Source organism: Semicossyphus pulcher, unplaced genomic scaffold (genome assembly GCF_022749685.1).
Source record: "Semicossyphus pulcher isolate SPU_LCO1_2020_fin unplaced genomic scaffold, fSemPul1.0.p SCAF_2, whole genome shotgun sequence".
NCBI lineage: Eukaryota > Metazoa > Chordata > Actinopteri > Labriformes > Labridae > Semicossyphus > Semicossyphus pulcher.
Genome location: NW_027211693.1, coordinates 26,527,240 through 26,550,935, shown reverse-complemented (window position 1 = coordinate 26,550,935; position 23,696 = coordinate 26,527,240). Strand labels below are relative to the sequence as shown.

Below are 23,696 nucleotides of genomic sequence, written 5' to 3'. Positions count from 1 at the left end.
ACCCAGCAGAGTCTTTTAAAGACTGACAGACCAGTGGTGAGATCTTAGCAGCTGAGTGGTGTAAGAGGGTAGAGTTAGCAGGCTTTGGCTAAGTGCTATTGATGGAAATAAGGATGGCTCTCTTGGGGGTCCAACCACTGTTCTTCAGATCAGAAGCAATCCATAAATCCAACTCACTCCCAATTTATATAAGGGTTGTCTGTTGGCGAGGTAGTCTGAAGATTTCAGTAATATTGACAAATGTGTCTCAGAAATACATTCACGATACATAACCGTCATACCACATCAGTCTGACGCATCATCCTCAAATCATTGGGCCAGTATTTACACAAACCATCCATGGTTTCAAGAGTCTTCAGTCCTACCTGATTCGTCGTCAGACTTGTTATCATTCTCCGAGTCGGTGAGGGTGAGGGCCGAGTTATCGCGGCTGGACACTCCCGAGCTGCGGCGGGACTTTACCCTCCCTCTTCCGGCCCACAGCTGGATGGCTCGCTCGGGAGTCAGCGGCCCCTCGGGGTCTGAGTCGGCGTCGGAGCCCGCGCTGAGGGAGTACCCCCTCTGGAGGAGGCCCAGGTCGGGGCAGTAGGGAACGGCGGCGGGGTGAGGAGGTGGGGTTGGCTCGCACACTCCCAGCTCGGCCAGGGTGAAATTACCGCCTGTTGAGGAGAGCGTCGAGTTACAAAGGTGGCGTGCAGAGAGTAATATAAGTGTTGAAAGGAGGCACTCACATAAACAAATGCTTGCACGCTTATCTAGCAAACAAACCCACAATCACACGCAGAGAAGCACACTAATTATGAAACTACGGAGGCGGAGGCTGAAAATTGGGCTTTGTTGTGGCAGTCAGGAGGGGGAGAGATGACGCAGCATGAATCAGGCACAAACTACAAACTAGCTGCTGGAAGGAATATGTAGTGGCCTGCAGGCCTGTTAAGGCTGGCTTAGAAGGCCTGCCGCCCTCGCTTTACTGCTCCGCATTGGCATTCATGAGATGTTGATGTGAGATCAAAGAGCTGCTCACTGGAGGCCTCTCAGACTGTAGTGGGGCTGCTTTTCTGCCTCCTCGGTTTGATCATCTACCCACCTAGTTGCCATCACACGCTGGACCCCAGGCTCTGTGAATATACTGCAGTCTGCCGCAGCACCGTCCCCGCTGCCTAACACTCTCCCCCTCAAGACAAACCAACTCGTCAAGTCCAAAATAAATATATAAAATTATCCAAATTAAAGCACATCAAAGGAGATCAATAAACAGTGCTGCAGCCCAATTAAATCCAAGCTGAGGAAAAAGCAATTAAGGAAAAAGGCATGCTCAACCAATTTATTCTCTATACTAATTAAAAGAGTATTGTGGATGCAATCGCTCACCATCAGCTGTTGGGGTAAAGGGATCGGGGGAAAAACAGTTGTGATTCACTTCATTAGCAGTTTGCGAGGGAGGGGAAAGGAAGAGGCGAGTGAAGAGAGGATAGCATCGTAACGGCACACTGTATGAATCAAAGCGCCGGGAATCACACAGCTGTGTGACTGGGTTAACTGTGACTCATCAAGCGTACGGACGCAATCAGAGGGAGAGGAATTAAACAGATGACAATCGTCTGCTGGATCTTCACGGCCGCTCTTCACAAGCTCGCCAGAACTTGAGAGTTGTGAAAGTAATGAGGAGGGGGAGGGCCTGAAAGGAAACTTAGTGGGGGAAGTGGTAAAAGGCTTCTACTTCTTCTAGTTCAACTCAGACAAACAGATGGACTTGACTAGAGAGCAGCCGCAAACTATAACTCCACAGGTGGTCTCACATCTAGGCTGCGGCTTGCCAAGAATCTACCCAACCACTGCAAGACATCAAGGAACATTACCGTTTCTGATCTTCTTTGCTTCTTTCTCGTTTCCTCCCACTTATCAAAAAGGATGACAAAAAGAATCTTTACTACACATGAAACTACGGACTTGTACAGTCTGTTAGTATTGACACTACAGCACTACTTTATATGCAGATGATCTAACTCTATTCGTTGAACCCATACCTGAGATGAAGTATCGTAGGAGGACGGGAGAGAACTCCAGGAGGCCTGAGAGAGTAGAGCACACGAGGTCTTTAACATCAGTCAGCAAATGTGTGTGTAACTGAACTACTCACGAGAAAAGCATCTACTCCACAATCACAGTGAGGATAAGTCTTTATGCAAATCATCCCATCCAACCACAATGACAATAATTGGGCCACAAACACATCTTCTACTCTAAACAAACCCTACATGGAAGCAGTTACACGACATGAAAGTGTGCATGAGTGCGTGTGTGAGTTAGTCCTTAGCACACGTATCTAATGTTACATCCCACAGGCCACCACTTTGTACAATTAACATCCCATAACCAGTGATTACACATGCAAAATCCAATCACTCCTTATCACCATCAGCAGCAGGCACAGCCTGACGATGCCGTAGCAATCTACATGTACTCAAAGAAAGATGGATTGGTATGACGGGTCGAAGCAGACATGAAAATCCATCTCAGTTATTCCACAAATGGAAAACCAATCGCATGTTCGTAACATGATATTATGACAGATGTGGGGGCAAATGTGGCACTGCATTCTAATCAGATCAATGCCTTTCTTTTGGTACAACACAGTCGCCGTCACTGCTGCGCTTATAAAACACATTCATGTGTGTTTTGAACCCGGAGCAGCGTCGGCAGCTGCCTTGGGATGTGCACATCTGCGTCTGTTCATTGTGCCGACGCTGACATGTACGTTTGTCAGTGGATCTGTGCATTCATATGAATGTGTCATACATCTGAATTAGACTGCGCTACAGGGCGAAAGCGGCACAATCTTCCCTGAATGCATTTCTTTAATAGAGGGGGGGAAAGAACGATGAACGGAGTGGAAGGATGGTTAGAAACGAGGCAGATTTGAAAAGAAACACATGATGATGATTTGTCAGTGAGTCAGTCGCTGTGTTTCAGCGCACGAGGAAGCAGAATACGAGCTGTGGAAGGCGTTTTTATATCAGTTAATGCTGAATCAAATTCAAATGAAATACAGGCTATTTTGAGCTAACAAGTTCGACACAAGACACAATGACCCAGCAGAAGTGAAAAGTGGGTTAATAATATGTATGTGTGTGTAGACATCTGCATATCGCTGTGCAGTAGGGCTGAAGCGGCATGATCTTGAATGCGTCCCTGAATAATTTCCACTAACGGAAATGAAGGGGGAGAAACAAAGACGGTAAAATAGCGTGAAATGTGTGTAAGCATGAGAGAAAATGAAAGTTACTATGTATGCAGTCTGCGAGATGACAGTGTGCATTGAAACAGAATATGGGATGTATACGGCATTGGACTCAATCGGCGTTTTCTGAATGAAATTCAAATGAAGATGAAGAATCATAAGAACGGAAGCAAGCTGCATTAGCTTCCTGTTTTAACAAGAAAATTCAGCTGTTTCTCATCATCTTCTCATGAATGGTATCGATTGCCACAATCAGATCCAAAGAAGGAAAATCCAAACGCGCAATATTTCAAACAACCGTGCTGTGTTTTTCCATCTGACAAGCCTTCAAAGTCATGCATCTGTTTCTCCAGCTCCTTCAGATTTCACTGTCTCTTTTGTTCTTGGAGAAATATGCCCAAACCAATGCAGCCTCCAGCATCTTATAATGCACCAAACTACAGGAACACTATGAATTGTACATGTTTAAACTGATTCATAAAGACCTATCGTGTGAGAAGCAGCAGGTCGCTTCACTTGTTTCTCTTCTCAGTGGGGACTTTGAGTTTCCTGCACCTAAGATACATCATCATTTGGAGCGTTCATGCACCGCACGCTGTCTCCAAAAAGTAAGTGACATAAGGGAAAAGGAAGCATCTTGCTGGAGCTTGAACACAATAGTGTGAGTGGGACTGGCATTTGCAGTGATCCATTAAACCACATGTACTTCCCTTGATAAAACTCATTATGGATGTGTGGGAGTGAACGTGTGCAACGTTCAGTATGTGTGCGCGCGCGCGAGAGAATGCTTGTTTGTGAGTAGACAGCTTTGTGGGATAGAGGGGCCTATCATTAAAAAATCATTTGTGCTTGTTAGCAGTTTGACAGGCAAAGTATAGGCAGCAGGACTCTGCATTATGCTGGTTGACTTTCCCTCACCCCACCGTGTAATTTCTGTAAAGGATGTAAAACAGGCAGAGCATGTGGGCTTCGGCGCTTGCAATTATGTTGCTTTTCCCAGATCTGATAGTTTACAGTGCAGGCCACCCTCGGACATGCCATTTCGAGCCTTGGAGGGAGCGCCGCTTCACAACAAGTTCTGATTTGCCCTGAAGTGCTGAACCAGTGAACTGATTTGCTCCTGGGTGGAGGATGCATCAAAATCAGGAAGAAAATGCAACTGTGCACAGTAGGCTCCCCGACAATCCCCAGAAATAGCGGAAATTACTGTTAATAACAGTAAAAGCCTTATTTTCTGTGTCACAGCCAAGAAAACGGTGGAATTTGTGGCTAATAGAAGCCAAAATGTGTCATTTCTTAATATTTTCCATTTTCATTTACATCCAATTGAAAATTAATTTGCACTGCACTTTAGTATCCCTGAAAAACCTATTTCGCTTTAGTGTTTTCTTCTCTGTGAATTAGGAGGCAGTAAAACATATATGTCTGCTCCTCCTTAATAAGAGAGAGCTTTAGTTTAAGAAATCTTTCAATAGACACAAGAACAAAGAAAGAGACAGGGAAGCAGGACAGATGACAAAGTAGAGGCAGTTTCAGGGGTCCCATGTTCCTGCTCTCCTGGGATCAAATCCCAACTGAAGGCGCTCCGTAATCCGTCACACTGTCGCTCCCTGATGTCGCTCAGTACAAGACAAATTGATAAAACCAAAAGTCATTGCTTTCAATGCGTTGTTAAAAGAATAAAGGAAAGAGAAGAAGAGCGGGATGTTAAGATTAAACAAGAGAGGCTTAATATTACAATATTTGTCATTCGAGTCCATTTTCCAAACTGCACAGTTGTTTAAACTGAATGCTAAAAATCTATCAAAACACCTGTGTACATGTACTGTATATATACATATGTAAACAACAAATGGACTGCAGTCTTCTGACTACTTAATTGTTATACAAGATGATTGGTATCCATAAGATTAAAGTGATAATCTGGAAGATTTTCATGTAAATAAATGTCTGTTAAGTCACTATCTATCGCTGAATGAGGTAACACAATGGTGACAGAGCCTATGGCCCACTGATGAAAGCCTTTTAAATTACAGAATTATGGACTGACTCTGGTGCAACTTTTGCGGAAAAAATCACAAGCGGCGCCCAGTTAGTGACGCGTTTTCCATCAGCCAGCAGTGGTTGGTCTGCCAGAGAGGGTAGGCGGAGCTAAGCAGCTGCTTTTCTGTTTACTGTTGCGAGTAAACAGTAATCTACTATGGCTGAACAAACAAAGAAAAGATCGATGACTACAGATACAACTTCAAAAATAAGTCAAAATCCAAAGAAAAAGAAACAAATTCGACGCTCAGATGAAGGCAAACGGTCTGAAAAGGAAAGCGACCGTCAGCGAGGAGAATCAAGAGTTACAACCTGAGTCACACATGCGCGATGAAGTGTGCTCCCGCAATTCTCCTGTTTATCGCTAAAGGTGACGAGAACGAAACTGAGATCTTCGAGATTAGAACTTTAAGCTTAGGCAACTATAACATGTTAGTAGTAATTGCAGTAGCTGCAGTTTTGCCTACACTTTAACCAGCAGACACAGAGCACTTGTGTGTTGTTACTGAAATGTGTCATATAAATAAACTTGCCTTGCCATTCATGCAGATTCACACACCGCAATTCGGAATTCGGAAGCAATCTTGCCTAAGAATACTTCTGTATGTAAACTGTAGGAGCTGGGGATTGAACTGCCAAGCTTCTGATTGCAGGGTGACCCACTCTACCTCTGAGCCACAGCCCCCCCAAATACTTATGGAATACAAAACCTGTGTATGAGAATAATGTAGGACTTCTATTAGAAATACATGAATATTATACTGAGCTCATAAGTAATCACAAACGGATGGTCTTCCTCTTTATCGTCTTGTCTCCCACCTCTCACACACACAGTCCTCTCATTCTCACGGCCACTGTTCATCGTCTATCAGACTCTTGTCCATCTCTGCCTGTGTTAATGTAAATCACCTCTTCTAAAATGTTCCCCTCTTTGTATAAACAGCAATGAAATTACAGAAGAGAAAATGAGTATGTACACATATGCAAAGCAGGCTGTAGGAACAGTCCGGAGACAATTGCTGGACTTTGGGTGAGAGAAATTCATGAATTCATGAATTTTGAAAGACCTGGTCATTGAATTTATTTAGTGTCAAACAATGAAAAATGATCCGCAGTTTAGTCCTCACAGACTGCTGCGGCGCGACACTGTGTGAAGAGGAGAAAAATGTTCTTCCTCTTAAGTTGATAAGGGGGAGAAAAAAGAGGGAGTAAAATAGAGAGTGAGCCGAGCAGATGACGAAAAAGGGGGATCATAAGTTGAGGTAGCGCAGGATGATGAAATCCTCGGTCATGGTAAACACTTTCTGCCGGGAGAGATGGAGAGAAAAAGGAAGGAGACGGAGCGCAGGCAGGCAGAGGAGTACTGTGTTTACCTGGGTAATAAGCCAACAGAGTGGATTTAATGAAAGCACCTACGCGGAGTCATTAGGCTTCAACATGCAGACAAGCTATTCAAAGGTCGAGGGTCAAGGTCAACGCCGTCTGTGAGCGAGAGCGGAGTTGGTGGTATGGTTGTTTGGCTATATTTACCACACGTTCTATTATTACTCAGTTGCACAAACACACAGCAGCAGCAGCAGCGGAGAATACTAATAAACATCTTCACAAATCAGGGTTGCCATGGTGATGAAGTGAAGTAGTGTATAAAATTAAGTGAATGTTGCACGGGTGCATGCGACCACACATAAGAAGTGAGGATGCTAATGAAGGAAAACTCTAAAAGTGTTGATAGTGAGAACTTTGGTATCACATTTTATATTTATGTACAAAATGTTTCCTTCTCTTCTATAAATAAAGCTAGGAAAAAGCAGCCGTTTATCTTTGAGTTTACACGGACGATCCTGTAGCTCCTGATTTACTTTCATTGCCTTTGAATGCAACACACGCGACAGTCTTATCGTCTTTAAGCTCTCTGTTTTGGTTTGACACCCACAGCTTTACTTTTTAGGTTCACACTCTATTCACTCTCTGATTAACCTCATTCCTCATCAAGCAACAGCTTACACCAAAAAGGCCCCTATTAAACCCACCATATATGTTACCTGCAACATCAAAGCCAGCTAATTAACATAGTAGAGCCTTTAGCAGCTGAAGATACAGATGTAATACAGATGTAGCGTTTATTTTTACGTGCAAGCTGCATGAATTAAAATTAAATTGAGATAGGCTGCACGGTCGCCTCAAAGCTGAAAGGTTCCTGGTTCCAAACCCGGTTTCGGACGAAATGGGCCTCTCTGTGTGGAGTTTGCATGTTCTCCCCGTGCATCCCACAGTCCAAAGACAGGCTCATTAGTTGGTGACTCCAAATTGCCTGTAGGTGTCAGCTCTGTTATTGACTGGCGGGGTGTATAATGACAGCTGGGACAGCCAGCCCTGCTGCGACCCTGTACCCTTGACGGTAGTTAGACAGTAGCTCAGTCTGTAGGGAATTGGCTTGGGAACTGGAGGGTGGCTGGTTCAAGTCTCGGTACGGACCAAGCGTGGAAATTGGGACTGGCAGCTGTAGAGCTGCTGTATCATTTCCTGGGCACAGACGAGGTGTCCTTGAGCAAGGCACCGAATCCCCCACTGCTCGGGGCGCATGTCCATGTGCAGCCCCCTCACTCTGACATCTCTCCATTAATGCATGTCCATACAGTCCTGTTAGCACATGTATTAAGAGTTAAAACATTGAATTTCCCCTCGGGATTAATAAAGTATACCTTCGTGTTCTTCATAAGCAGCATAGATAATTGATGTATTGATGAATTTAGATGTTTGGAAAAGAAGGAGTGAAAAAAATAAAGTTAAAAATGACCATTAACAAAGAGTGCTAACGTTGCTCTGTGTCTGCTGGTGAAAGCGGCGAGAAAACTGCAACTACTTTAACTAACATATCACAGTTGCTTTAGCCTAATGTTATGGTCATTATCGTCTGCTCCAAATGCAATATTCCCCTATCCTCGACAGCAATGCATTTGGCATGTGCACACAAAGCATTTCAAAAACGCCATCATTGATTCTATACAAACTATTATTCAATAACTGATTGGGCCTCTACTAAGAAAACAGCAACAAAATCAGTCATAAAAATATATATATATATATATTTTATATCCTGACTTGCTCTCAACCCTGTGTTTGGAGTATTAAAGAGCTTACGAGCATTACTGTCGACGTCTTTCTTTTCTCTTTGGCTAAATATCTTATCTCAGACATCACTCTCATGACCATCAGATAAAAACGCCTCATCCCTCAGAAAGAAGATTATTCTCTGACTCTTATTTTCCAGGATTAAAGACAAAGTGGTTTGTAGGAGATCATACCGCCAAGATTAAAACGCTTTATCTTGAAATCTGGAAACTAAACAGGTGCATTTTGCTCTGTTATGTAAACAAAGCCTTTGGACTCGCACTGTTGCTTCAAACGCCGACACATTCGTCTAAATTTGCATGTCAGGAATCAAGGTCAGGTTTGTTTGATTAAAAAATAAATCCATTTCCATAGTGCACCGGGAAAAAAAGAACGTGAAATAATTGTTTAATCAAATTTGAATGTGCATGCAAATTTGAATTGTTTCATTAAACAGCTCATTTTCTATCTGCCTTAATATTCTCTTTCATACTCTGTTGTCTCCATAAGTGCCCCTTGCTGTCGATAGCGAGTGAGTGGCAGCAGCCGAGATGTGTTACAACATTACCTCCCCTCTGTGACTGACATGTCCTGACAGGATGACAGCAGACTGACACTCAACCTCATACGGCTTGTTGTTGATTATCAAAAATCCAATTCACAAACACACACACACACACACACACGTGCATACACACATATATTCCCCATAGCATGTGGCCCGACATTAACGCCCCCATTAGCAACTTAACAGATCTGCCCAAATAGGAGTGTCATGGTCAAACACTTCCCACACCTCCCAGATGACATCGGTTCTTTTGGCTCCCGCCTGAGCCACGGGGGCCCTTGCACCTCCTAATGAGGAGACCAAAATAGGTGTGACAAATGTCATCCATCCCTGGGCTAGTTCTACTCCCGCCCAGAAGACAGCAGTCTGGGTTGGACAGGACATGACAGGACATGACACAACACCATGCGCTCAGGAGGAGTTCTTGTCACTGAGAGGTGTAGCGGGGAGCAGTGAAACACCTCTCAGCCATGAATAGGAGGCCAAAGTTGACTAGAATGGAAGACATGCTTCACTGTGGCTTGTAACACTGAAATACGACACTTACATAAAAGGAGATAATGTTAAAGGCTTTTATGAAAACTTAATATGGCAGCAAATAATAAGACACATTTCAAAAGGGTATTTTTTTTATATTTGGACCGGTAGGGATAGAAGTTATACATATTATCAGGTAAAGCTAAGCTAAGCTAAGCTAAAGTTGCATAACATCTTCGTGAACCCATTTTTTTTTTTCTTCATAAGTCTTGAATCCACGTCTGTTATTTTTTAAATAATAATTTGTATTGCAATTTGTTGTTCCTTTATATGTAACAGACCCTCAAAAGGGACAAAATAGGTCAATGTTTATTTTCACAATAAGGTTAGTCTGTTGTTTCTATATTATATGTTAAACGGTTTTAAGGCTTTTATTTTGAAGGCGGTAATATGTTTTATTAAGGTTGCACAAAATGTTTATTTCTCTTCTATAAATAAAACTTTCAATTACACTCAGAAATTACAGCCAGGTCGACACATGATGATCCTGTAGCTCATGATTTACATTCACTGCTACTGAATGCAGCACGCACGACAGTTTGATCGTCTTTAATGTCGCCGCTTCGGTTTATCATCCCCAGCTTAGCTGTTCAGGTTCACAGTCTATTCACTCTCTGATTAACCTCATCAAGCAACAGCTAACAGCAGTAAGGTCCCTTATAAACCGAAAAAGTTAGCAACTAGCTAAAGATAGCAGAGCATTTAGCAGCTAAAGATACAGATGTAATACAGGTCCTAGCGTGTTTACAGCTTAGTGTTTCTTCTTCATCATCCTTTACCACACGATTTTAGACATACAGCTGGAGGGTGTACAAGTAATGACATCTGTTATATTTGGACTGTTACAGTGTTTGCATGTGAAAGTTCTCGTCTAATTTTGTTCGTTTTCGTTGATGATATGTGAAGTTCCATCCTGCTAACAACACAACCTCCGCTAGCTTAGCCTAGCTCTTTGCTAGCTGAGGCTGGTTAGACCAAAGCTATGCTTATTTGTTTGTATATTTAATTTAGTAATGTGTTTTAGATTGTTTGTTTTTGGGATTAACCTTTGCTGGTATATTTGTTTTCACTGTTGTTTTTACCAGGTAAATTTGTACTCAAAGTCTTTTAACTGTATAGCTCACTTAATGAATATCTAAATAGTTTAAAACGTTGTGTGATTATGTTATACATATTTATGGGGTCTAAGGTACTATTGTTTGTGTGTTTTGGTTATTTGTAAGATTGTTTTCTTTCTGTCTTGTGTTTTACACAGCTCTTATGGTGTGTTTGTGGCATTATAGCACAAACACAAGAGATCATTGCTCTGGCTGGGGCTGCTACACTATATGTACCCACAACATCTGTTGCATATCTGTTTGTCCGAGGAAAAGGATCTATTTTCTGTAGCACCTCTTAAGATTTCTTCTACTATTTTTCCATTCAAGGGGCTTTTTTGGGCAGGGGTTGTTTCCTAATCAAACTAACAGTCTAAGGGTAGAGGGTGTTGTATGCTGTAGACTGTGATTTTCACTTACAGAAAATCTGACTTGGCTTGAGAGGCAGAGACAACAACCTATAAATACACACTGAACAGTTTCCAGTTGGCTACAACAAGCATGCAGGGTATATGGAGGTAAGATCAATAGGGAGATGTTGAGTCTTGTGGAGTATTCATTGAAGATAATAGATTACATAGAATATATAAATCCATTTAATTTAGAAAACAATGAGTCACAAAACTTCAAAACTAAGTAGGATTTAAGAGGTTTATTCTTGGATTCAAAAAGAGTCCTCTATCCAGATATGTAGGAAAAATAATTATCAAAGCATGCAAGGCCATTAAAAGGCCACTTTAAGGCTCGTAAATGTTGGACTCCTAAGCATCCAACTCTTTGTGCATTGCAGTGTGTTCGTTGGTATCCACTCTTCTCTTCTCTGAACTGGGTACACGGAATACCTCGGTCTAAAGCTTCACTCACAAATATTAAGGGGGGCTTTTAACAATTCTAACACAAAATACTCGATGAGCAGCTGGTAGGTTGAAGAGGACACATCAAACATTTTGAGTTTAACCTCCAATCAAACTCAATTTGTATTTTAAACTGCAGGTAACCATCGCAACCGCGCTTCTTCTTTATGCTTCCTGTCGTCCTGTACGAGGAAAAAGGCTTGTAATTTTCTAAATAAATGGACGGATTCATCTGAAGTTTTCTTTTCAACCCAGCACAGGTTCGCATTCACTATGCAAACTGACACTGGATCTTATATGCAATTGTATCTTCTTGATCACACAGAAGCCTTACCATCTTCTTGGAAGATGCTTGACTGAAGTAAAGCCAAGGTTAACAGCTAACATATCCATTGACTGAGCTGGCCGTGTATAGCACAGAGGAGAAGCAGAGCAAGGTGAAGTGAAGCTATTAAAACTATTGGTTTCATCCTGTACAAATGCATACAATCTTTCTGATCTTTTCTTTGAAGATGTAACCTGTTGCAAAAAAGGACCCTTGAGATATGAATAATATGAATAATATGTGACAGATTCAAAGAGTAACCTACAGAGTGCTTTGATACTTTTCTCTATCAATTTGTATTGATGTACAAATAATGAGCGGAGGAGAAAGATTTGTGACACTCATTTCCTCTGCCTTGTCTGTTATTTCTGTATATCAGTACAGCCCGATCTATTATCACTAACATATATATATATGTCATTCTTCCATATTCTCATGGCTACCGATACTGAAACTCTTCCCTGAATCTGCAGCATAATTCAGAGAGTGTCTTCATCTGTATGGTAATCCTGCAGTGATTGAAGTTTATTTCCACATGCAGCTACTTCAGTGGTAAAGCAAATCATTTGAACTGCTATCTATTTTGTCACAAAAGCGCAGCGAGAGAAACGGCATCAAAACATACACGTGTATAAGGAACGTGGCGCACATCCACGCGCACACACACGCACATTTAAATTCTGCGGCTGGGGAACATGTTTAATTACAGCCCAGGAAGCGAGCGACTCGGCTGGGGAAGGGAAAAAAAAAACACACACTTGATAACACTGACATTTACAATCTGCCTCATTTATCAAAAGCTGCCAAAGCAGAGTCAAAGAGGGTCATTACATAGTAAACATAGATTAACTCAACTCTCCCAAAACCCACACAACATTGTCTAATAAATGATTTTTAGTCGAAGAAAATTGCAGATGTCAGCATGCATTTCCCCGGACTCTGTCAATTAATTGCCTTGTTTGTTACCCAATATTTGTGTGTGTATGTTTGTACCTTGCGCAAGGGTGTGTGTGTGTGTATAACAGCCAGCAGCGGTGCTAAATAGCTGGCACCTTCAGCATGCATTTCCCCGGCCCCTTCCTATTATTTGTCTCATTTGTTACCCGGTGTTTGCGTGTGTGTGTGTGTGTATGTGCGCACGCACCTTTGCCAACATTAGCGCTAATAGCTAGCTCTTTCACTTTCCTAGCATAGATAGAGTTTGACAAACTAAGCTGTGGCGTGTGTGGATAACATTTGAGAGTGAATCCCAGGGGAACACAGAGTTCTGATAGAGCTGAACTTTACATGTGTCATCTTGTGAAGTTATTAGAACAAGTATTAATCACTCACGTCTGTGTTGCAGGGAAACAGGCTAATGTCTGTATGCTCGGCCTTTTTGACGTACAGTAGACTGAGTGTCTACTTCCTCCAGCGCCAAATGCTGGACCAGATGCTACTTTGACTTAAGTCCCCCTTTACACATCTCCTTGCAAATGTTTGGGCCACACGTACAAACCCACATGTTTGCAGGCTATACATGAGCGAATATACGGAGAGAGTGGGAGTGTGTGAAGGATTGAAGGAAAGGAATCGGCCCCGGGATATTCTTCGGCGGCTCCTCTGCTCTGTTTCTGCAGCTACGGGACGCTTCTGAGTGTCAGCAGCTGGCAGAGGTGCAGAATGCCAGGGAGGAGACAAAGATAAAGAGCGATCGGGGGAAGAGGGGAAGGATTGCATTTAATCTCACCGTCATTTATTTTTAATGGCATGCAGCTGCTTTGTTCTCTCTTTGATCATGAGCGGTCCAGATTGACTGTAACCCAGTGGAATGCTCCGACACACACGTTCAAACACACATTCTGTATTATATCGTATTTCTGTGGAGTTATCACAGTTTTTATTCTCAATTTCTTTATTCTCACACTGGTGATTACATCCAGTTGTGCTTGTTGGAAGCTGCGTAGGGGCAACACTCACAGTATTCAAACCATGGGTTTTGCAGAGGTAGATAGAACCACCTACACTTACTGCAAACATTTTCTCTTATGGAAATAAGTCTGCAAAGGTGGTTTTGCAGACATCTTTCTTGCTAAGTACGCATTTAGGTAGTCAAGGACTTGATAAAAAATCTAAGTAATTCTCTTTCATGTTCATGTCATCCGATTTCAGAGTATCTTGCAAACCCATCAAATAGGAAGCGCTCTCTACAGGGTCAGGGTTAGTCCCTATATCTCACTAAAGAGGGCACATTGTGAGAGGCTGCTGCTGCTGTTCTTACAGATACTGAGATGTCTCTTCTCCCCGAAGAATGGGGAAGACAGAGGAAGCAGGGGATGCTTCTCTAGGATAAAGCGTCCCCGACCACCCGGCAGTGCAATTTCCTTGCCATTCGCAAATGTACCGTATGTCAGTCAAACACACTCTGTATTTTATTATATTTTGGTGGAGTTTGCATATTTTTACTCTCAATTGTGATATTTTCCAAATCTTTATTCCTAGCAGTACCTGTCACTGTCTGTTGAGGGCTTCAGACAGGTATATGCTACCTCTGTGACACATGATGTCATCAGCATGCTGCAAGCGATGAGCTTCACCATGAGGCATAACACATGGCAGGTACATACTATTCCCTTAGTTCAAACCACTGCGGTGCAGGAGCCCTGACTAAACAGACGAAGTCACTAGTGAAGCAACAAGGATAAGAACCCTTAATGGCTTCTCACTGGAAGCTGTCTAGAGGCACCATTACCAGGATTCAAAGCGTGGCACTCAGGACCACCTCTGTACCAACAGCATGCGTTTGCATGGATGGAATGAAATCTGCAAGAGTAGTTTGCAGATTTTAAAACCATCCCTGCTGCAAAGTACTAATTTGAAGGGGTCAAGGACTTGATACATCAAGGTCCTCTTATGCCATCATGGAGGATTCTGAAAGCAGGATAAACATGGGGTGCAGCAGGGTCTGGGTTAGTCCCTGCATCTCTCTGAAGAGGGCACATTGTGAGAGGCTGCTGGGGCTGTTCTTGCAGATACTTGGAAGTCTTTTCTCCCCAAAGAATAGAGAAGACAGAGGAAGCAGGGGATGCTTTTCCAGCCTAAAGCCTCCCCCTGACCAACCTGCAGTGCAATTTCCTTGCCATTCGGTCTTGAATAGGCAGGGGAGGCAATCACGCCAGGATGTGAGTGGCAGAGTTTGGCAGAGTTTTTTGACTTTGAAGTCATTTGTCCCATCCAAGACGATGGAGGAAAGGTACTGCAGAATGAGGTAATGATGGCAGTTACACTGTATGTTTTTCTCCCAGCTCTTATGGGTTTCAATGGGTTTATTCTGGTCGTATAAGGACATTTATGCACATTTCTGTGCAGCTATGATTGAGAGGTCAAGCCTATAGAGCTCAGACAGCGGGAAAAGCCCTGTGTGAAATACAACACAAAGACACACCCAGTATGCTCGCTTTGAGGGCTTCAACATAACCAATGTGTGATATGAGCACTAAAGCATCAATATAGGAACAGCAAGGGTGAGAGAACAAGAACGAGACTGAGAAAGCAGACATGAAAGGTGTGACAGAAGAGCAAAAGAGGACATAAAAGAAAGCGAGAAAAAAGTGAAAGATGGAAGGAAAGACCATCAGAGAGAGAGAGGGAGAGAGAGGGAGACAGAATGAGTAGGGCCGGCGGATGATGTTGAGTGTTGTCCAGGGAGTAAGGCTGGCAGGTGGATGCTGGATTCTCTGTGTGGTTTCTTTCCCTGGGGGCAAAGCAGCAGAGGAGAATGTAGTGGGGCTCATTTAGATCTTTTGAAAAAGGAAAGGCCAAAGCTTCTAGTGACTGCAGAGGCTGTGATAATGCCTGCTGTCGAGAGGTGGACCTGCTGAGATGACATAAGCCGGGGATATGCTGGATGCGATGCGAGCGGATGTGCAGGATGGGTTGAAAGATCAGGAAGACGGAGGGGTGAAAGGACAGAAGAGGTGCAACGCCCATAGCGGCTTATTAGTTTAGATGCAAGTCTTGCGTATGGACGTCAGTGTCAGGGATTTTCTGTTCAGCAGTGATCCATGTGTATTCAGCTCAAACTAACCAGAAAAAGTCACTGAATTATACATTTAAAATGAAACAAACATGCAGGCAGATCTTTCTCTTTCTTCGTGGTGTTAAATAGTGAACACTGTAATTGGCTTTCCAGGCTGCTGCTTGTTATGGTGCGGGAAGGAAGTGTTATTTGGCTGTGCTTATCCAAGCAGACCAGGTAATAACTGTGTAATGGGGAAACAGCACAGTTGGGATCCTCTGTAGGCGGGGGGTCTGTTGGAAAAAACAACCAAAGCCGCTTTATCAAAATCTTCAAGGAGCTGTTTAGGACAGTGAGTGTTTAAATGCTAGAAATAAACTAAAACATGATTTACTGGAAATGTGCACATGTTCAGGAACGTACAGCACAATTTGAAATAGAGATTTCAGCACCATGCAACAATATCTTCTACAATTGTAGTTTTCCCTGTCCAATTTAGTCAATAAATGTAAGCCAATTAATTGTTGGAGTCAGGGGTCATGTCACCCAATCAGATGTGAGTGAACCATCCTTTCCAGTTGACACTGAAGCTGGGGTAGCGGATGAAAGGTCACATCACAAATGATCAAACAAATATGTCGATTTAAGAGGGGATTTTTTCCCTTACATCACTTTGTACAGCTGTATCAAATCCTTAATACTGACTCTCACTGGCTAATTGTTTCTTTAACAGGGGAAACAAATACCAGTCTAATACAGTACATATCACTCTGAAAATCTGATCTGTGCTTGCTTTCCACGGCTGAATCAGTCGATTGTTATAGAAAACTTTTAACATCTAAATGTCATTGGAGAAACCAACAATGTCAATAAGGGGTTGCACAGACTAGTCAACAAGTCAACAAGTTGTCATGCTCCAGCGGCTGTTTGAGCAAAGGATCTGTGTCACTATATCAAGCGTGCAGAAGTCACTGGAAGTCGGTGGAAGAGCTGATTCCAGTGCTGCAACCTTTGGCCGTGGCTACTGAAATGATGTGTGAGTTATGCGTGGGGTTATCTTTCATCTATCCAGTGACTTTTAACATGATCAGCACCACTCTACTCAGGACAGAGCACCCGACCTGGAAGCTGTGCTTGCTTTCATGAACACGGTGCGACAGCATTTGGAAGACCGCCCAAACTGGAGTCCAATGAGTGGACCGAATCCATCCCCATTGTGGCCTGTATGCTAAATCCACAGTTCAAGCATCATCAGTTCATCCTGGAGAGTAAAAGAGAGGCTGCCCAGATTTGCATCAGAAAAGAGCCTGCTACAAGATGAGGGAGAGCCGCTCGCAGCCACAGGTGCTTCCGCTTCATGACATTGTCACAGTCCTGAGTTTATAGTGTTTCCTGTTTTATTTTGTAGTTCTTTTCCCATGTAAGGCATGTCTTGTTTTACTTCCTAGAAAAACAAAGGCTCCAGCACTCACAGAATCAGGGATGACTAAGTTTAATGCGGGGAACGAGCTCGTTTCTGCGACGGCATAGAGCCATACCCGGACTCTGTAAGCCTATTCTGTTGTCATTAAACATCTATTTATTTTTGCACCTTCCTGCCTACGCCTGCATTTGGGTCCAGTTTCCCTGCTCTTGAGCACTTCATGACAGAAATTTCACTGTTAAAAAATAGTCTCGGAAAGTGATAAAATAGGTAAATACAAGCAACGTGTTTGTCTTAAGATTTTTTCCATGTAACACCAACGTTTATATTTAGTAGTCAGCCAGCTTAATCATTTTAAAGGATCCTTTATTGTGTTATGTTCTAAAATGCTCGGCTGTCGTAACCTTAGTACATAATTTAATTCTAGGTGAGGATGTCCAAAGCCAGGACGTGGCTGATAATGAAGGTGAGCCTGCAAGAAGGGAAAAAAGCCAGGCCTCAGACTTCACTGCGTTATTGTTGCATACATTATTGCTTCTAAATAATGTGTGTAAGCTGTCTGCTGTCAGCAGCATATGCATTAAGTTTTGCGAGTACATATTGTTGCTTGTTGCAAAGCATTCTCTTCTCCTGTGGTTTTATTCATGACGTCAGTTGGGGCGGCTGTGGCTCGGTGGTAGGACTGATTGGCAGTTGGACACTTTACGTAGCAGCCTCTGCCATCAGTGTGTGAATGGGTGAATGTGACATTAAGTGTAAAAGCGCTTTGAGTGGTCACAAGACTAGATAAGTGCAGTCCATTTAGTCCATCAGCGACTAGTCTGCGTCGACTCGACTTTAATCACATGACTGTTCACTTTAAAAAATCTGAAGTCATACAAGCCCTCCTGTCGATAAATCAGTAAGGAACGAGTTGGTTTTATGTCTGTAGTCTGCCTCTCATTCAGATGTACAGTCAGCAAAACATTTCCTCGCATCCCTAAGAAAATATAGCTCAGAACAAACAGAAAGATGTAACTCTGTTTATGTTAATCTGGATGTGCAAAGGCAGACACAAACTTGGGCCAAAATGTAAAACTGTTGGAACAGGATAAATGTGATGGATGTAGGAGGAATACATTACCAGCATGTAGATTTAAGGCGGGCCTTTATAAAGGTCACTGACATCAGCTCTTCTCACATCCTCTAAGAGCAGAAAGCAGTTTCCTAATGGACTGAGAGGGTAATCCACAGAGAAGAGTCCTTGCAGAAAGTATAAAGACGCAAAATACAAATATACAGACTCAAAATATGGTTCCAAAGGGAGCTGGTGTTCCTTTTTAAGCTGAATTTCTGCTTGAGGAAACATTGAAACTCCAGTGAAGCTTGTCATGCATAATGTTGTGCAGTAAGTAAGTTATTTTAGAGGGCGATGATATCTTTGGAGTAGGACCACAGCTATAGCCAGGTGAAGCAGAACTCTTGTGCACATTTACAAACTCAGAGGAACAGATACACTTTCTTTAAAGGTATAATAATAGGAAAAATAAAATATGGACTTTTACAAATATAATAAAATATAAATCCTCACTTATGGGCCTCTATATGTGTGTTGGTGAGTGTGTGCAGATCCTTGTGAGACCCTTCCCTCTGCATCTATTCTGTTGTTCTGCTTTGCACAGGACGTTTTCAGGAGGGGCGCTGTTGTGGTTCCCTGAGCCAATCACAGCGTATAGGTGAGTGTGGGAGTGGTTCAAATTAGCAACTGGCGAAAGAGCGATGCCGAGTTTGCCTTCTTTCTGTTGGACAGGTAGGTGCCTCAAACCGGGTAGGACAAGCTAAGCGGCGGTTAGCATGCCAGTGCAAAGGTAACCAGCGATAAGCATGCTAGCGCAAAGGTAACTGGCGGTTACTGTGCTAGTGCAGAGGAAACCAATGGTTATCATGCTAGCGCAAAGGTAAACAGCAGTTAGCATGCTAGCGCAACGGTAACTGGCGGTAAGTATGCTAGCGCAATTCTAACCGGGCGGTTAGCATGCTAGCACAAAGGTAACTGTGATGCTGTTGGTGTTAGCTCGGCGAGGTGGGCGTGTTCTCACAGGAGAGAGTGAGAGTGAGCTTCAGGTGACGAAGAGCCCAGGAGGAGGGGCCCAGTCTGAATGTGTTGTTGACAAAATTGAAGAAAAATCCTACTAATTATACCTTTAAGCTCTGTAAATGATAGCAAAACCTGAATATCCTCAAAATCAGACACCGGTTCTTCCAGTGGAAAAGATGATTCTGATAATTGAAGAAAATTGTTCATGTTCCTGAGGAATCACATCCCAGGATCTGTGACTTGGCTCAGGAAACATCCTCAGGACATCTGCTGTGCTCCTAATAATTTGCACTGCATAACTCAATGCAAATGATCTTTCAAAATGATGAAAAAAAGGGCCAAAAAAATTGACTTGTCAAACGTGCTTTGTGCCTGCATTTTGTGCCTGAGCAGTGTTTACTCTGTACATGCGGGATAATGAAGCCACAAGCAACAAAAACAGAGAAATTCATCAAGATAAATGTCAGTGGAGTATGAACTTTCCTCCAAACTACTGTAGGCGACTCAATAACTCAATATGAAACTCTGCTGTACTTCCTGTTCGTGTATATTCATGTGTGAGGGGTGCTCCGGTCCCACCTGTGCATGGCTCACACCTTTTTGTCTCACACATGAGTCTAATGACTGCTGTAAGGGGCGAGTCAATATGTATTAACACTGCACAGAACTGTAAATTGGTTGCCCTACACATAAACGCTGAGGCTGAATTACAGTCTGAGAATAGCTGCGGACGACCTCAAAACTTCTCGACAAGAAGCAGAAACAGCATGATGGCTCAGCCAACCAAAGAACAACATCATTATAATTTAATCAAAGTTAATCATATTTTCTACTGTGGCCCCATCAGCGCATGAATTACTAATATCGCAGGTCAGTTCCGATTTCAGACCTTCCCTTCAAACCATTTGTTGGATATTCAATAAAACAACAAGGACATTAACTAAATCCAGTCTCCCCTATGAGCAATTTTAGTCGTTATTGTTGAGAAAATAAAGTTTCTGTCTTGTCTCACGTCTTCTTAACTACAAGCTGTTCACATGAGAACACGTTCTCTCTGCCTCATGTATTACTTACACAAATATTCAGCTGAAAAAATGGAAGAAAACTCTATTTATCTCCTTCTTCTCTCGCCGCGTCTTTCTCACTCTAACTCCTTTTTCTTTCTCCCTCCCTTCCAGCACTTCTCCTCGTCCCGTGGTGTCACAGTCCATATGGTGCTGCAACACTGTTGGTCTCCTGTGGCCACACTTCCCACGATGCATCTGTGGCTCTGGGCTTTCGGAGGAGCTGATAGGCTGAGAGGACTGTGATATCGACCAGCTATTGCCTGGTGCGAGGTCAGCTCGGTGCAGCAGTGGAGTGTGTCCGGACGGCACACACCAGTGACTTCCAGGCTTACATACGTCCCGCCAATCAATCCTCCATTTTCTCTGCTTCCCTTTTTTCCCTTTGTAGACGAAAGTACGCTCTCCTGCTGTATTCTCTTTTTAAAGCAGCACCTCTTCTCTGCGCGTGTGCCATTAAACATCTTCTTCTTTAAACACCTGTCAGATTGATCCATTTCTTTCAGTGCTTGAAACCACACACAAGCCGACATGAAACCTTGACAGTAAGTCCCTTTTTCTAGCTCTAATGAAGATGTTCCATTTATAAAACACCATCAAGGACTCGCCAACTTATTTATATATTTATTTTGGAGGGGAATTTACTGTTATTTTTCTCCCTTCTGCATTGTTGTGCTGTTTGGCTCTGAGCTCTCTTCCTCTCCTGTCTGTGTCCACGCAGAGAAAACAGAGCTTAGCACAGATCAATCCCATTGAGTCTGACTCCTTTCACTAGCCAGGGATCAATAACGCCTGTTTCATGTCCCTGTGCCATCTACACATGTGCACACACACACATTCGCGTATGCACACACACACAGTTTAAAGACATGCCTATGAGAGCAGGCCCACCCCTATAGAGATGACCTATCGGCCTATCGGCTAACTTGCCCACCGGGGGATACAGAAGTTCATTATGACAGGCCTGCCTGAGCTAAAGGTCTGCTTTGGTCCTCTGCAGCAAAGTGCAGCATTTACACCATCTGATTACATTAGCAGCTTGCCAAAGAGGCCTCAAAATAAACACACATGCCGCAGCTAAAAGTGGTATACATCGGGAAAATGTTTACATGTGCAACAACGTGACTGTTGAATGTGTGATAGCAGATGTTAAAGTAATGTAGGAATCACACAACAGGACTGGAAGGGCTCTCAAAGTGTTGAGCAATGCTCGGCTCACCGACCATATGTGCTGGACAGGAAAATGACTTGTCTACTGGAGCTGCACTGAGAGCAGAAATAATTGGTAAAATCTGACAGGAAATTGCTTCATCCTTGAGTTTCTAGTTTTTGCTTTTTGGCTGCATTTGGCAGCCTTCATTATTGGTTGTATCTAGAAAGTATTTTAAAACCCTGGAGCCATACTACATCTATAAAAGGCCCTTTTAGTGAAGCTTGCAAAACTATCCGTTCTGTTCATAATTTTATTACGCTTCACCTTTATGCATCCTTAAAAAACGTTAGGTCCATGACGTTTTGGAAAATGTGTCAATTTGCTTTCTTGCACAGATTGAGATGAAACAATTGATACCACCCTCGTGTCTATACAGTACAACATGAACAACAGCAGACTGTTAGCTTAGCCTAGCATACAGATGGGAAGCAGGGGGAAACAGCTGCCCAATTAACACTTCATACAAAAAGTGTAAAATCAACATGTTGCGGCCCTGAATGGAACACCCGCAGCTTGTTGTTTTTAACATAGACTGTATAAAAAGACGGGCGACATGACGGCTCCCTGAATGTGAAGCCAGAACATTTCGACCTCGCACTCTAGGTCATAAGCTCGCCTCCTCCATGTTAACAGATGGGACATGTGTCCAACTATAAAATCAAAAAACATGACAAATACATTTTTCAAACTAGTCACAGTTAATTCTTATCATGCTGATTTACGTCCAAGTGTTCATTTTTCTGACAAGTTTAGTTTTAATTAGTTATCTGATGCTGTAAAAAGGATGATTGACAGCTCTGCTGCCGATCTGTACCGGATTAGCAGAGTAGAAGAGCAACGACGAGTGGAAACATAACTAAAACAATCACTTCAGTCATTGAAGTTTCCATATCTGTGAACGTCTGCTTCAGACCAACACGAGGAAGCTGCTGTTAAACATGCCAGCGTGCTGGATCCTTGCTGTTTTTTTCCAGTAAGTTAAGTGTGTGTTTTGGTTAGCGGAAGTGGCTACGGCAGCTCCAAGCGCCGATCTCTACTCTACAGCTCTGACTCCAAATGACGTCACAATCGCAAGATGGCAGCACCCGTCACAGGGATATTTTGGCATCAATTTTGTACGAGAGCAGATGGACACGTGTCGTCCATCTATATATACAGTCATTGCTGTTTAATTTTTATTTTGTTGCAAATTAAATGCTTAAAAATTTGCGTATGAGTTGCTGTGTTTACCCCTTTTTTCAGTTTCAATGCTAAGCTAAGCTAACTGGCTGCTGGTTGAAACTACATAGCTAGCACACAGTCATGAGAGTGGTTTCAATATTTCATTCTTACTGTTGAAAAGAACCAATCTGCAAAATGAGAAATAACCCCAAAAGTTAAACTCTTCCGTTAGTCATATAATTGCCTTGTTTTTCCCCTGTTTTTTTTCTCCTCTCCAGCACTACATGGTTTAAAGCCTGAACTGCAGTGTAGCAAAGCTCTTGAAAGGAGATGCTTCACAAACCCACCTTGCCTGGAGTACTCATCGGCCTCGTGGTGAACCAGGTCAGTCACACAGCCGCCATAGTGCAGCCTCTGCTCGTGGTCGAAGGCCTTGAGCGTCTCGCTGGAGCTGTACGACTTCTGGGTGGGCACACGACACTCGTCTGCATCCAGGGAGGACGTGTTGTACTGGGAGTCTTTGGAGCAGCGACCCCTGGTCAGGGAGCGGTGCCTACGATCCTTCAGATCCATGCTGAGGTTGGGCGGAGGTGGAGGGGAGGGGGCAGAGATGCAAGGAGAACAAGAGATGGATGCGACGGAGGAGGAGGAGGAGGAGGAGAGGGTGGTGGGGGAGATGGAAGGGCCTCCTAGCGGGCCTCCGTAATGTCAGTCTCCACTTCAGTCACCTGGAAAACAGAGATAGAGAGAGGGAGAGATGGAGAGAGTGGAAAAGACAGCGAAAGGTTGGTATAAAATTAATGGATGCACTGCTGTGACTCACTCTAGCTTTGCACTCCCCGGAGGATCTACAGGGAAAGTTAGGTAAGAGGGAGTGCTGCGAATGGACATTTGAGCAACCAGGCAAATATACAACACATCGGAGTATTGATGCGGGATAAGTAAGGCTATTGTGGGGAGAAACAGAGCTGCCAGTGCTCTGGTC

General features: G+C 43.2%; 1 protein-coding gene across 1 annotated transcript; it reads right to left on the bottom strand.

Annotated features, from left to right (window-relative positions):
• Nucleotides 1-345: 345 nt before the first annotated feature.
• LOC138597842 (teneurin-2-like) lies at nt 346-23,284 on the bottom strand. The gene is made up of 2 exons (XM_069669363.1): nt 23,059-23,284; nt 346-659 (listed from the first exon to the last, which is right to left on the bottom strand). The coding sequence occupies exons 1-2, from the start codon at nt 23,282-23,284 to the stop codon at nt 346-348; spliced, it is 540 nt and encodes a 179-aa protein (XP_069525464.1).
• Nucleotides 23,285-23,696: the final 412 nt, after the last annotated feature.

Excerpts from the sequence above, each read along its gene's own strand:
- LOC138597842 (XM_069669363.1), bottom strand. The coding sequence starts at position 23,284 with ATGGATCTGAAGGATCGTAGGCACCGCTCCCTGACCAGGGGTCGCTGC. Across the intron at positions 660-23,058 it reads CGATGAGTACTCCAGGCAAG|GCGGTAATTTCACCCTGGCC; the intron begins GTGGGTTTGTGA and ends TCTCCTCAACAG.